This window comes from Geotrypetes seraphini, chromosome 6, assembly GCF_902459505.1.
Source record: "Geotrypetes seraphini chromosome 6, aGeoSer1.1, whole genome shotgun sequence".
NCBI lineage: Eukaryota > Metazoa > Chordata > Amphibia > Gymnophiona > Dermophiidae > Geotrypetes > Geotrypetes seraphini.
Window position 1 is genome coordinate 189,388,378 of NC_047089.1, and position 15,453 is coordinate 189,403,830.

Here is a 15,453-nt window from a genome sequence, read left to right on the forward strand (position 1 = left end):
GGTTCCCATCTGAATCACTTCCGGTTCATGATGCTAGGAAGTAACATCAGAGGTAAATCCAACGCTGACGCAAGGAGCATGCTGAAGAGAAACCGCTCACGCTGGTGAAGATTTAGAGGTACGGGGGGGAAGGGAGGGCGTGAGTTTGGAATGAGGGGTGGGAAGGAGCGGGGGCATGGAGGGGGGGCACAGAGGGGCGCACCTGTGCTGGTCACCTCCTACCCTTACTATGCCACCGTATTCAAGGCTTGTGCAAATGAGGACAGAGCGTGCAGGAACGGGGCAGGGACAGGGAGAGAGCTCATGGGGGGCAGGACAAATTTGTCCTTGAGTCATTCTCTAGTCTGAGTTTCCAGAGCCCCACAATGAACACTCAGAAATTATATGTGTACAAGCAAGTGGCTATCCCTACAAACAGATTTAACTATAGCACTTGAAGACCAGAACTGGTCCTGAAGGATCTCCAGCCAGTTGGGTTTTCAGGATATCTACAGTGAATATCCATGAGGTTTCCTGCAAGTACTGTTTAAATTGCATTTAGGTTTATCTCATTACAGATATTCTGAAAACCCAATTCGCTGAGGATCCCTCAGAACAGGTTTGGGAGCCCCTTTACACGTTCATTTATTCTCTTTCCAACCAGAAAAGGCAACACAGTGGCAGCATAAGCCTCCTTTAGATACAGATATGCAGGTGTACACACACATGCTTTGATATTCATGCCGTTGTGGTTTATTTTTTAGGAATTACCATGTTATTTGATCTGCCAGATGTCTCTTGCTCCTTTTTTCTTCAGCTCATTTGGAACTGTACAGGGATCCAGAGGATCTCTAATCAGAAAATAATGGTATATATTGAAGAACTAAGGCCAGTATTAGGCAGACTTGCACTGTCTGTGTCATGTATAGGGCCATTCAGTTGAGGTTGGGCTGGGATGGTTTAGATCAGTGGTTCCCAACCCTGTCCTGGAGGACCACCAGGCCAGTCGGGTTTTTGGGATAGCCCTAATGAATATGCATGTGGCAGATTTGCATACCTGTCACCTCAATTATATGCAAATCTCTCTCATGCATATTCATTATGGCTATCCCAAAAACCTGACTGGCCTGGTGGTCCTCCAGGACAGGATTGAGAACCACTGGTTTAGATGAGCTGGAGTGAGCTTCGACGGAGACTCCAATAGATGCACAATACCTGGCAGAGCTCCAGGTTTCTAGCCCAGAAATATCTAAGAAAAAGAACAATTTAAATGAAATCATTAAATTATAGAGAGTGTATTTTGGGGCAGACTGGATGGACCATTCAGATCTTTATCTGCCATCATTTACTATGTTACAATGTTACTATTGGAATCCACCCCCACCCATATGTTTTTTACTCATCCTTCAAAGGTCATTGCAGTGACCATCCAGGATTAGGGACCATGTAGCTTGGCCCCCTTCTGAACCTTACTGCTATGAACCCTGATTCCTACCATCTAGACATCACTCCCCAGGAGTGTCCTGAGTTGGAAATGCACCCTGACATGCCCTCTAGCACTCCCATACTGCATATTATGTCAGGACAATCAGGTGTAACAATGGACAGGGTATATTTTTGGGCACCTTACCTCCCTACTGCCTTGTCATTCTCTCATAATGACCACAACTTCCTCTCCTCTCTGCCCAGGGGCAGTGAATACTATTTTCACAGCATCTCCAGCCTTAGCTGACCTGAGGAATAGAAGACCCAACCCAGGAACGGATTGCGAGACTTTCCACATAGTCGTGCATAGCACTTGCAATCTGAATCATTGGGTCAGCCTAGAATAATTTTGCAAAGATTTTAGTTATTGCTTGTCCTTTTACAGTATCTTGTATTTTCACGAGTTGGGTTTGATGGTTTTGCATGAGCAAGCCTCTTCTTTTCATGTTTACTATAATCTGTGCTTTGCTTTGGGTTGTATTGTGCGTTGAGACTGAATTTTATAATTGGAGTGGATTGTAGAGAGGTGAGTGAGTAAAGAATGCAGACGGAGGACATGAGGTAAACTTTTCCCACTTGAATGCAAGCTGGAGAACACGAGGTCACACACTTTGAGGGTAGACTCAGGAATAACATTAGAAAATATTTTCTCCCTGAAAGGGTAGTAAGTGCATGGAATCACCTATAGGGACACAAACAGTGACAGAATTTCAGGAATAAATACGGAGGATCTGTAGTTATGAAATATGAAGGAAAAGCCTGAGGTTAGCTGGGCTCTGCTATTGTACAAGAACATAACTTTGGCAGGCTGGATGGGCCTTTTGGTCCTTATCTGCTTCCATTTGTAGATTTCTATGGGGGTTTATTTATTTTCCTTACTCTCGTTATCGAGATTCCTAGATTTTTAAGCTCTTTGCTGTGAGATTTAGATATCTCCCTTCTTTTCCTTTTCACTCTAGATATCATCTCCTATACATAAAGCCATCAAAAGCAAGGTCTAACTTGCTCTTAAAGCACTCCAATAACAGTGTTAATTTTAACATCCTAATTCTTCCTTGTTGTAATGTAAGCCCAAGATCCCTTCATTTCTTGTCCTCCCCTAGTGGAGACAGACAATAACATCTTCTTACCAGCCAGCCATGCTCTACAACAAAATCTTTGATTAAAATCTTTATTGACAACTGTCTTTGCATGGGTTTTGTATTTCGTTTTGATTAGAGAGGTATTGAAAGTGAATCTCCAGCAAGGAAGCTGCAACCCTGGTTTATCTGTAGATTCTCTTCTCTTTCCTGCAGGTACCAGCTCTCAGATCCACCATGTGTGAGGAGGAGACCACAGCCCTTGTGTGTGACAATGGGTCTGGCCTTTGCAAGGCTGGCTTTGCTGGAGATGATGCTCCCCGTGCTGTTTTCCCTTCCATAGTGGGTCGTCCTCGTCACCAAGTATGTGCCAACCCTTTCCTGGGCTTCTTTGCTCCCTGCATTTAGACTTAAAACACGTGTGTGTCCAGTCCTTGCTAGATATCAAAGACAACATAAGAGTTAATCAAATCAATTATTTAGGCCAGTGGTCTCAAACTTGCGACCCGGGGGCCACATGCGGCCCACCAGCTTCTATTTTGAGGCCCTTGGTATGCTTATCATAATCACAAAAGTAAAATAAAACAGTTTCTTGATAATATGTCTCTTTAGCTATAAATGACAATATTATTATTAAGAGTTAGCCAAAAGGAAAGATTTATAAACTATAAAGAGTTTTACCTCATGTGAAATTGTCATTTCTTTAATGACATTAACTATACCCAACTCTTCCTTGCCATGACCCTTCCACCTTGCCCCCTAATTCCAAGGCCCGAAACTAATTATACTTTCCACCTTGAAACTCATGTACTGACAAAACGTATCTTTATTGTAACCCATGTACTGACTAAATGTATCTTTATTGTAAACCGTTTCTATCCCATGTACTGTCAAATGTATCTTTATTGTAAACCGCTTCGAACTTCACAGTATAGCAGTATATAAGAAATAAATTATTATTATTTATTTATTTTTTTTTTCTGAGGCCCTCCAAGTACCTACAAATCCAAAATGTGGCCCTGCAATGGGTTTGAGTTTGAGACCACTGATCTAGATGGCCCAGGAATTCAAGGATTTCTTCTTACTTGTGGTTCTCAGATTATTTTTATGGATAAATACAAATATTATGCTTTACATATGACATAGAGATGGGGCAGGTCAAGATTGAAAGGGCCCATCAAGTCTGACCAGTAAAGTGGTTAGGGCTGTAATAAGGCCCTGATTCTATAAAAGGCACCTACTGAGAGGCGCCTAGATCGGCTTAATTGGAGCTGATAATTGAAAACATCATTAAAAATCAATTAAAACAACAACTAAAAAAATAATTAATTAGCTAGTAGGTGCCTTACTCAGTAGACACCTACCACTTCCCAGCAGGTGACTACACTGAGACACCTAATGGGGCCTAGTGGTACCTACACAGAAAGTAGGTATGGTTAGGGGTAGGATTTGGGCGTGGATTGAGTTAGGTGCTGGTAAATTAGGCCAAGAAAACTCCAGCTTAATATACTGGCACCTAACATTATGATGCCTACTGGTGCCTAAGCTGATTTAGATGCCAATGGCACGATTCTACAAACAGCACCTGACTTGATTTATTTATTGATTTATATACTGCCTCTCAATGGAGGTTGTCTAAGCAGTTTACATTCAGGTACTCAAGCATTTTTCCCTATCTGTTCCAGCGGGCTCACAATCTATCTATTTTGTGGTAAGAGCGGATAGCGTAGCTAATTTTAAGAAAGGTTTGGACAAGTTCCTAGAGGAAAAGTCCATAGCCTGTTATTGAGAAAGACATGGGGGAAGCCATTGCTTGCCCTGTATTGGTAGCATGGAATATTGCTACACCTTGGGTTTTGGCCAGGTACTAGTGACCTGGATTGGCCACCGTGAGAACGGACTACTGGGCTTGATGGATCATTGGTATGACCCAGTAAGGCTATTCTTATGTTCTTATGTTCTATCTAACATACCTGAGATAATGGAAGATTAAGTGACTTGCCCAGAGTCACAAGGAGCAGCAGGGGTCTTGAACCCACAGCCTCAGGGTGCTGAGGCTGCAGCTGTAGCCACTAGGCCACTCCTTTGCTAGGCACCTACTGAATTAGGTACCATTTATAGAATCTGGCCCTCACTGCCTCTCTGTGCAGGTAATCCCCATATCTTCCTTAAAAGTTGTAACTAACATCTGGATTTACCCAGACATGTCCTCTTTTCAGAGGGCTGTCTAGGCGTTCAGACAGCTTTTCAAAACCCAGCACTTTGTCCGGATTTGGAAAGCTTTGAGCTTGGGGCCGTGTCAGGAGGGCATCTGAGCATGCGCGGATGCAATGCGGTGATGTCACATGTATGTGCACATGCATGTAATGTCATTGCATCACACCTGAGCCTCCAAAGGAGGCCCTCCAATTGCGGCTCTGAGCTCAAGGAGATGAAGTTCAGGGAGGCAGGGCTGGGGCAGAACAGGGCATGACTTAGGTGGAACAGGGAGGGGCTGAGTGGAACTGGGCAGGCCTGGGGGCGGGGCCACATGTCCAGATTTTATAGGCCTAAAATCTGGTAACCCTGTACCTTCTCTCCCCTCAGTGCAAGTTACCTTCCAAGCCCTCATTTAGGGTTATAGCTGCTGCTCTGTTTATTTTACCCCTCATGCCCTCCCCCCCCCCCACCAAGCAAAATACCCCTGCTGTCATTTGTGGTTGTAACTGCCACTCCACACAGCATAACCTCCAAGCCTTAGTTTACAGTTTAACTGCAGCTTTGTTCAGGTTATCCCCATGCTTTCATTGAGGGTTGTAGCTGTCACTCTATGGAGGTTATGCTCCTCCCAATGCCTTCTCTGAGGGTTGTATTTGTGCAGGTTACCCTCCTTCCCTTGCTTTGAGGGTTGTAATTTGCTCTTTGCAGGTTACCCTCCCCTCCACTCTTTCACTGAGGGTTGTAACTGCCACTCTGTGCAAGATATCCTCCTTTCCATGCTTTCACTGAGAGAGTTGTAACAGCAGCTCCTTGCAGGTTACCATCCTCCCAATGCCTTCAGTGAAAGTGGTACCTGAAGTTCCATGCAGATTATCCTTCTCCCAATTCCTTTCGTAAGGATTATAATGTACTTATATTTTGTCTTGTAGAACTAAAAGTCAACAGATAAGGTGTAAAAGATACCATTTTACTGGACTAATTCCATACAGTTGTGACTAGCTTTTGGAAAACTCAGCCCTTGTCTTAAGGTCAATGAGATAACAATATGTTTTATAAGTTGCACCTGTTCTAGAATTAAATTAGTCTGTGATATTGTCATAGCACAGAGCTTTATTCCATGATTAATCCCATTCTGTACATTTCATGAGAGAATAAATTGTGGAAGAATGGATGCTGAGAAAGGTGGCAAAAACCATCTATGCTCTTCATCTTGTTTTAATATAAGTTTATGTTTTTATCATGTTATTTTTAGACAGTATACACCCAAGAATTTTAAAAAATTGGATAAACATAGGGGGAGAAAATAGATTTTGAATGCTGTTATCTGTAATAAAAGGAAAAAAACAATAATGTTGAAGAAAAATACATAGATTAATGTTCAAAACAAATGCTTAAAATACAAGTGGAAAAGCATCAGAATTATAATAAATAAAATCAGGAACCCTCTGGCCAATATTCAAAGAGAGTTAATGAGCTGGGAATGGCCACTGGCAAGTTAACTTGCATCTTGGTGGATAATCAGTGATTTTCAGTGACATTTAACTTGTTATCACCATTGAAAATGACCAGATGATGCTGAAAAGAAAGCCGGCGATGTTGAGGGCACTCTGGGGGTGTGACTTGTTAAGTCTAAATATTTGGCTTAGTCGGCAAATAAGGATGCATAAAAAAGTAGGTCTATCTTTGCCCGCTAAGCCATGGCTGGTTAAGTCTGAATATTGACTTAACTGGTTATGTTCTAGCCGGCATTGAAAAAGCCAGATATTCAATGCCAGTCACCAGAAATGGCCTGGCAATGAATATCTGCTGGCTGAATATCGGGGTGGATATGTTTACTTTTAGAACAAAAGACAGGGGTGTCTAATGTCGGTCCTCGAGGGCCGCAATCCAGTCGGGTTTTCAAGATTTCCCCAATGAATATGTATGAGATCTATTAGCATACAATGAAAGCAGTGCATGCAAATAGATCTCATGCATATTCATTGGGGAAATCCTGAAAACCCGACTGGATTGCGGCCCTCGAGGACCGACATTGGACACCCCTGACAACAGATGAAGGCTGAAAAGAACCTTCTCATTGTTTGGAGACTTCCAAGTGATGCAGCATGAGTATTCTTTGACCAATTTTCCTAGACCATTCCAATAAATGAAACCCCTAGTTGTTTATTTGTTCAGTTTGTCTGTCTTGAGTAGATTGTAAACTTTGTAGTGCAAGGACTGTCTCTTACATATTTGTGTACAGAGTTGGGCTTTTATATATACACAATGTCATCCCAGCTTCTGTAGAGCTACCAACTGGCTCCAGTGGTTTTCAAGGCAGGCCGCTGATCCACTCTTGGTTTTAGCCTTCATCATACTTGTGTGCTTGGTAGTTCCAGTTTATCTAAGACAAGTCAATAGCAGCGAAAGGGACAAAACCAAAGCAGAAGTGAGGGAGCCTGGCCCCTGGAGACTTTGACCCATCTGGCAGGTCAGTCCCTCAGTTCTGTTTTTGAAATGTGTTCTTCTCAGAAACAGGCTTGCTAAATGTCTCTTCATGCTGTGTTCCAGGGCGTCATGGTAGGAATGGGCCAGAAGGACAGTTACGTAGGAGATGAAGCTCAAAGCAAGCGAGGCATCCTTACTCTAAAGTACCCCATCGAGCACGGAATCATCACCAACTGGGATGACATGGAGAAGGTAAAGGAGAATCCTCTTAATTAACTCAAATTCCTTCTCGGGCTTTATCTAATACACTTGCACTCTGCAATTCCCTTTCATCTCTCTTGGATGAGCCTGACATGTTTTTACTTCCCTCCTCTTATATTGTGCAGCTTTTTGAAACCAAAATAACAAATAAATGTAGTATATTTAAAATATATCCTATATGGCATGTTCTAATACAGAGGTTCCGTGTAATGTACGTAGCTAAAATACACACATAGGTGTGTGTTTTATAACCCATATGTGTACTTCATGCCTATACTTGTGCTCTGCTCAAACTCTTACTCCAAACACATTGACTTGTTATATGTGAGGGGGGAGAGGACAAATTTAGAAGGGGCCTTTATGTATATATAAAAGCATTTTTGTATATTTAAAAGTATGATGTACAATCTTTCCTTTTTACAAAATCATTTGAGTGTGGTGGTGGTGGGATAATCATTATTGTTGAGTTTAATTATCAAAATCTTAGGGGGGGAGGCTGAATGTTAATTTGAAGGAGGTGCCTAGTACCTCTGCCCAGACCCTGTCTCAGTTCGCCTATCATATTTGAGTTTCCAGCAAAACTGCTGAGCAGTCTCCTAGCGGGGCTGTAGCTGCATTGAAGGGAAGATGGACTAGACTCCATTTTTATAGATTTTGCAGAGGTTTTATAGCATTTCTCAGCAGTCTGAACTTGGCAAGCATCATCCCAGGCCCTCAGATAAACTCGGTAGTCCAGAAATGTTTTTATAAATTAAAATTAATACATTCAATATCTTCACTCCTAGATCCTTCCTCTCTAACATTCTGATCCATTCTCTGGTTATTTCTTACCTGGACTATTGTAATTCCTTACATCAAGGTATAACACAGAAAGAAATCCATTGGCTCTAAATTCTTCAGAACACAGCAATAAAACTCATTTTCAAAGCTAAAAAATTCAACCACATAACTGCTTTGCTCTGTGATGCTCACTGGCTGTCCATCCAACATCATATAACTTATAAAATCCTTCTTCTCACCTTTAAAACTAGACTCGTGAACACTCCAGCTTTTATTGATAAACTTCTTACCCCTTATGCATCATCAAGAATGCTGAGATCAAATACTCAGAATCTACTCCATCCATGAAATATTTACTCATAAAACGATCTTTTCAGTCATGACCCCTTCCCTTTGAAATGCTATGCCACTAGAACTCAGAATAGAATCTTCCCTGATAAAATTCAAATCTAAATGTAAAACATTCCTGTTCAAAGATGCTTTTGATACATGACACTGATGACAATTTATTCACCTTAATCTACTCCCATCCTACTGTGTTCTCCCCTCCCCTCTCTTTTCCTAATTTTATCTCGATGTAACTATGTTAAACTTTCCCCTTCTTTACTCCTGGTTTCATGTCAATAAAGCTCAGTCTGTGAATTCCCCTTAGTTTTAATAGAGTTGTTATTTTACCTTTTTTACTAATATTTTATTGTAAACCGTTTAGTTATTTATGATAGACGGTATATCAAATGACTAATAAACTCGGAAACTGTATGATTAAAACAATGAAATTTATATGTAACCAGCAAGTGCATAGAACCCAGGACCTTAGAAAGCCTGGGCAGTCCATCACCTTCATATAACTAACTACCATAGAGGAGATTCTCTAGATCAGGATTGTCTAATGCCAGGCCTCAAAGGCCGCAATCCAGCCGGGTTTTCAGGATTTCCCCAATTAATTTGCATGAGATCTATTTACATGCACTGCTTTTATTGTATGCAAATAAATGCATATTCATTTGGGAAATCCTGAAAACCTGGCCTGGCAAGGGCCAAGATTAGACACTCCTGCTCTAGATTAATGGCTTGATCCACTTCCTTATAAGTTATTAAACTTAATTACACCTGCTCCAGAGCTGGTGTACTTACCCTAAAACAATTTTACAAGGGCATAGTGAAATCATGACAATGTTATATATATGAATATGAAATGCAGATGAGTTAAAGCACTTTTCTGGTGTTGATAACGTACTGTATATTGAGACTATATTTATAACTATTACAAGGACTAACACTACTTACTTGCATAATGTGCACTTACTTGCATTTGAAGGAGTGAGATCAATGCACATAAAATTTGTAAGAAGGTGTTTTAGGGCAAGTTCTAGATTTAAGCATTGCATGACATACTCCCTCTTATTTGTTGCTTTTTCTTTTTGAAGTATTCTGAGCTGGTGTAAACATACCGGTATGTAACCATATTTTAGCCGATTTTGTGCTGGTATTTTAAAAAGAGGCATAGGCTTAAAATGGGTACTTACTTGGCCTCCCTTCCTACAGTAGATCACCTGAAATAAAATGACCCTCAATGAGATAATTCTAAAACAGAGCACCTGTGTCAAAATGACAAATGACATCCATTTTACACAGGTACTATAGGTACCTATGTGCAGCTATAAACTAGAACCTTTTTCATTTAAAGGGCCACAGTGTGAATACAAGAAATCTCTAAGGACCACCACAAAATTTCAAGTTTATACATACTACTAATTTTGTAAAGCACCTTGACCTGCTTGTTCAGACCGGGTAATAAACATTGAAAATTAATACTAATATTAATTCTACAACACTTTGATATATTTTAAAAACTCACTTTATTTAGAAGCAAATTCCACAAATGAGACACCTCAGCAAAACATTTAAGAGACTGTTTGCAGTTACTATATCAAGTGGGCAAAATTGAAATTAACACACTTGAAGGATTTGAAGAGCATTTTAGCCTACTGTTTGAAGGCTGCAATCAGGTTCATAGTAACGGGGAGGAGGGTACAGTCCAACCTGGGCGCCATTTTGGTGGAGGTGTCGACACCCCTCCATCTCTCCACCTCATTGCTTCTTCCCACCCCTCCCCCTGCCATGTGCATGCCTTCACATCCCCCCACCGTCCCTCTAGTCTTTGTCGACATGAGCAGAAACTCCAACCTGCTGCTCACGCCAGCGTCAGCTCTCCCTCTGACATCACTTCCAGGTCCCGCGCCTAGAAAGTGACATTAGAGGGAGAGCCGACACCGGCACGGGCAGCAGGTTGGAGTTGCTGCTGGCACAGGCGAAGAGCTAGAGGTAAAGTGGGGGAGGAAGGGGCACATGTGTGGCAGGGAAGGAGCAGAGAGGGCGGGTAAGAGGGTGTCCCAGGCACCTCTCACCATCGCTACTCCACTGGCTGCAATGGAGGACTTTGGGGGGGGGAGCTCGGAACCATCCTCAGCAGTATGCAAATTCACCTATTGTATGCAAAACAAAATTTATGTACATATTCTCTGTGTGGACGTGGCTTATTTCATAAAACACACACTTGTAAATAACAACTCTGTCTCTTCTTCACCCAAACTCTATTTAGCCTGACCTCAGGTTTATAAGAAGACTGAGTGCTTAGTGAGGGGGCACAAAATTTTGCTCCCACCCTCTGCGTGACCACACATACCTGAGTTGGCAGAGGGCCACAAGCCATGCCAGCGGAAGTCCTCCTCCACCTGAAGCCTGGCAGTTAGTGTTGCTTTTCTTGGGTTGTTGCCATGCATGCTTGCTCTTCATAAAAATAGAAATACATGAGAGAGGCTTGCCCCCCTGTGCATGCTAGGTTATTATGCATGTGTGGAAGCAGGCCTACCTCACAAAAACCAAGCATGTGGGGAGGGAGGGGGAGGGGCGGTGATGCACAGCATGGAGCACTGGTGGCCCAGGAAAAGAACTGCCAGCTGCCAGGCTTCGGGTGGAGGACGGCCTTCACCTGTGGGGCTTGGGAAAACATAGAGGGAGAAAACAGATTTTGAAACCTTTCAGTGAAGCGTTGTATGCTGCTACTCAACTACTTACATATTCACTGGACCCCAGCATCATTGTCTCCAGTGGGAAATCCCCTAAGGGGATTTCGATTTTGGGGGAGGCCTGAACCCAAATTGAGGCAGCCCAGGCCTCCAAACTACTCCCCACTTGTATACATGCCTATATACAATGCATGCATGGGTACACATGATCTTGTACTTGTGTATTTCACCACCAGTTAGCAAAAACTCATTTTTCACATGTAAAAGATGCTTTGATTGTAGAAAATGCTTCATAAAATTATCCCCCCGTTTCCAAAAGCCTATCTAGGGGCTAAAGTTACTAATGTGTGCTACTGCCATTAATATACATTTTTAGTAACTAGATCCCACTGCATAGAAAGGGACTTATGATAAAGGAACATGCATTAATGCTTTTACCCTCCCCCCACCTTTTACAAAACCGCAAAAGAAATTTTTAGCACAAGCTGGCACTCTGAATACTCTGTGCTGTTCCGACGCTCATATGAGCATCGGAAGCAGCTCAGAGCATTCAGAATGCCGGCCTATGCTAAAAAACGCTTTTGTGGTTTTGTAAAAGAAGGGGTTAATGTGTTAGCAGCATCTGCTCGTAACTCTGGCTGTAATGGGGTTTTACCCTGTGGATAAAGTGCACAGTAGGTTTCAGCTAGCGGCTGGTAGGACCTCTTTGCTTGAACTGCAGTTACTCGTTGCTGCCCACTCCCTTCCTCCATAAGCTACCAGCCCTGACTTTGAAAGGATATAGCAATAGTTAGAATCAGATAGCTATTCTCTAAAGAAGATCCCATTTTTAAAAATATCTTCTATATTTAAAGGCTGTGCTGAGCTCTACAATTAGAATTGCTAGGTAGTGCTTTAACAGACTTACATCTCCTTATGGAGGACTTTCAAACACATTATTATTAGTATGGCCACTACAATGTCATATACTGGTTTTTGCATGTTGCCCCAAGCTTATAAATTCCAGTCAGCTCTCTCTGTTCATAGAGGAAATGTTTGTGAGTTCATACTAAGCACATCTCTGAACGTGATTCATATGTTGTTGGTCTCCTTTTTCCCTTTTGGCCTAGATCTGGCACCATTCTTTTTACAATGAGCTGCGAGTCGCCCCTGAGGAGCATCCGACTCTGCTCACAGAGGCTCCATTAAATCCTAAGGCAAACCGGGAGAAAATGACCCAGGTGAATAATATCAGTATGCTTCCTTTAATTCATTGGCAAATGTAGCTCTTTCAACAGCTCATTAGGCTAGCAATACTGAGGACCAATGTCTTGGGTGTTATCTACTGGAACAGCAGGTCTCAACCCTTTCCTGGAGAGTCATCTGTTTTTTAGCACGTCAATAACAAATATGCAACAGAGAAGTCTGAATATATCAGATCTCCAGATCCCTTTGGCTGTCGTGATAAGCAGCCAGGTGAGGCATGTTGTCTCCAGAACCGGAAAAAAAACTACACTAGTTCAGGGCATTCCAAACCTGTCTTGTTCATTTCACAGCCAGTCAAGTTTTTAGACTACTTCTGATGAATATATATGAGGTCAATTTGCATACATCAGAGACCTAGTATATGCAAATTTGTTGCACAAAACACATATTCATTGTGGCTATCCTGGAAATCCTCCTGGTTGTGGGGTCACCAGGGCAAGTTTGGGCAGGGCCGGATTACTCCTGCCCGTGCTGGCTCTAATCTCAAAATGTGGTTCATAGCAACCTTTTTAATAATAGAGATGGCATGGGCTGGAGCTTCTGTCTCAACTAACCACTAGACCACCAGGGACTCTACGGTAGGTCCAGAAAGGCCTATAGATGGGTTCAGGGAGGGTGGGGGAAGGGGGCTGAGCCTGTTCACAGGGGAGGGCTACAGGGAGGAAGGAAAGGAAGGAGTGAGCTGATCCCGCCCTTGTGCAGGGGTAAGGGAGAAGGAGAGAGGGAAGAAAAGGATTTGAACCTGCTTCTGTTTGGGGAAGGGGGAGTATGCACTATAGGTACAGAGTAGTGAGTTTGTTTCAGCTAGAAATGTACTAGAATTTTGCTGATGTGGCTACCCTCACAGGTTGGACTACCACCTGGCTAAAAATGGCCTAAGAACCAGTCAGAAGCAATCCTGGCTATACCCCATTGCATGCAAAGACAGTGTCTACTTCTGTTAGGTAAATTATCTTAAGAAATGAAGGACTACAAGTCCCTGTGTGCTTTGGACTGGGTTAACCTGTTCTTTATGACATGGAGCCAGTTAGTTCTATACAGAAGAACCCTAAGAGAGTAATAACATGTAGTTATGCACTATGGACTGGGGTGATGCTGACGAAATCATTTCTACAGAGCAAGCTGAAAGAAAATGCAACAGATGCTATGAGCAGGTTTATTTCTAGCTGTCTCTATAAATACTAGCGTTCTAATTAAATACCACTTTTCTATTCATGTTTTAGATCATGTTTGAAACCTTTAATGTCCCCGCCATGTATGTGGCCATACAAGCTGTGCTCTCCCTCTACGCTTCTGGGCGAACTACTGGTGAGTGCATTTCCGCCAGCACCCTGTCTCCAGCAGAACAGACCCAAAGTTGGGGTTGCAAGCAATAAGCTGAGAGTCATCTGTCTGTGCCGATGAGGATGGCAGCAGACATTTCCATGTTTCTAGCAGACGGCACTTTGGGTGGCATTACCAAGACCTTGCTCAACAGATTATGTGCCTGTTGCTGAAACATTGATGTAATATATTATCAAAGGAAGTGAAGAGGGTGAATTTTCCAGGCAGGGAGATGATGAACGGAACAACCCCCACCCCTCCCCCCTACTGGAGATGATGGAAGGCAAACATTCTAACAATATGTCAGAAAACCCAGGACAGGGACATAGAGATGATTTTTGGAGTGTGCAGCTGTTGAGGCCAGGGGGGTCATGAGCAAGGGAGAGACCCTGCGTGGTTACTGTGGAAGTACAATAGCACTGGCAACTTCTTCCATCTTCTTCTCCCCCCCCCCCCCCAATTTCTGCTCCCCTCACAACTGCCTAGGGCATGATCCCCTCCCACTGGCAAAAGAGCAGCTATATTTTTACCTATAACTGCCTTCTTCTCTGCCACCTCCACTTTGAAATCTGAAATACATAGGGTTCTGTAGTCTCACAGCACCTACTGGCCCTAAGCAGTACCAGCTTTATTGTGAAGTCCTGAATGGAGCTGCTCAGATGAGGTATCAGGATGGTCCAAGCGCAAAGGGATATTGGTGAGAAAGTGAGGGTATAAGCCAGAGACTAAGTAGAATCTGCACTGGGATTTCAAAAGATGGTCATTATCTTATCTAGATATCTAGAATCCTGGATATCTTCTGTGGGAAAACAGACACATTGAACTTGGGTGTGCATCAAGCCCAAACGTGCAGACATCCACCTAATGAGCACTTAAGTGGAAGTGACTGTGCTTCTGTCCTCTCCAGGTATTGTTCTGGACTCCGGTGATGGTGTCACTCACAACGTTCCCATCTATGAAGGCTACGCTCTGCCCCACGCCATCATGCGTCTTGACCTTGCTGGCCGTGACCTTACGGACTACCTCATGAAGATCCTGACCGAGAGAGGCTACTCCTTCGTCACCACAGGTACTGAACAGCCACCCTACCATCTGCTCACATTCAGCTTCATAGTTTCATTTTGGTTTTGACAGGGCCTTGGAATGCCTTTTGGCAATGAGAGAATGAATGGGTTGCAAAAGGCACAGCGGTGGCCTGGTCTTAATATCTTTCATAGCAAAACTGCGTATGGTTCTTCTCTTGGTAAAGAATGGGTGGTAAAGGGGTGGGCAACCTGCAGACCACCACTGAATTTTATATGGACCAAGTGACCATGGCTAGTAAACATCGAAAATGTCATTAATCAGAGTTTTGTGATTTTAAATACTGAATTTCACAAATATTTTCAGAACAGCCACTTCAGCAGTTTGTTTCTCTAGTTTATAGTTACATTTTTACTTATTTGCTTACTTGCTTATCATAGAAGAACTGCAGAGCTCTGTTCATTTCTGATTCTGACATTAGAGAATGTTGCGGTCTGCACGATGTCATTACATCAACGTCCGCGCATGCTCGGAGGCACTACAGATGCGGCCCCGAGCTCAGGGAAAATGAGGCGAGGTTCATGCGGGGGGCGGAGAGGCGCTGATGCCGGAAGTGACTCAAT

The 15,453-nt window shown here is 42.9% G+C and overlaps 1 protein-coding gene across 1 annotated transcript in view; it reads left to right on the plus strand.

The window, feature by feature from the left end:
* The window catches only part of ACTG2 (actin gamma 2, smooth muscle), a 46,876-nt gene that overhangs the window by 14,277 nt on the left and 17,146 nt on the right, over nucleotides 1–15,453 (plus strand). Inside the window, exons 2-6 of the mRNA XM_033948445.1 lie at nucleotides 2,760–2,906; nucleotides 7,293–7,421; nucleotides 12,349–12,459; nucleotides 13,708–13,792; nucleotides 14,715–14,876. Coding sequence (XP_033804336.1) covers nucleotides 2,781–2,906; nucleotides 7,293–7,421; nucleotides 12,349–12,459; nucleotides 13,708–13,792; nucleotides 14,715–14,876 — 613 coding nt within the window. The 5' untranslated portion in view covers nucleotides 2,760–2,780. The remainder of the gene's footprint in view (nucleotides 1–2,759; nucleotides 2,907–7,292; nucleotides 7,422–12,348; nucleotides 12,460–13,707; nucleotides 13,793–14,714; nucleotides 14,877–15,453) is intronic.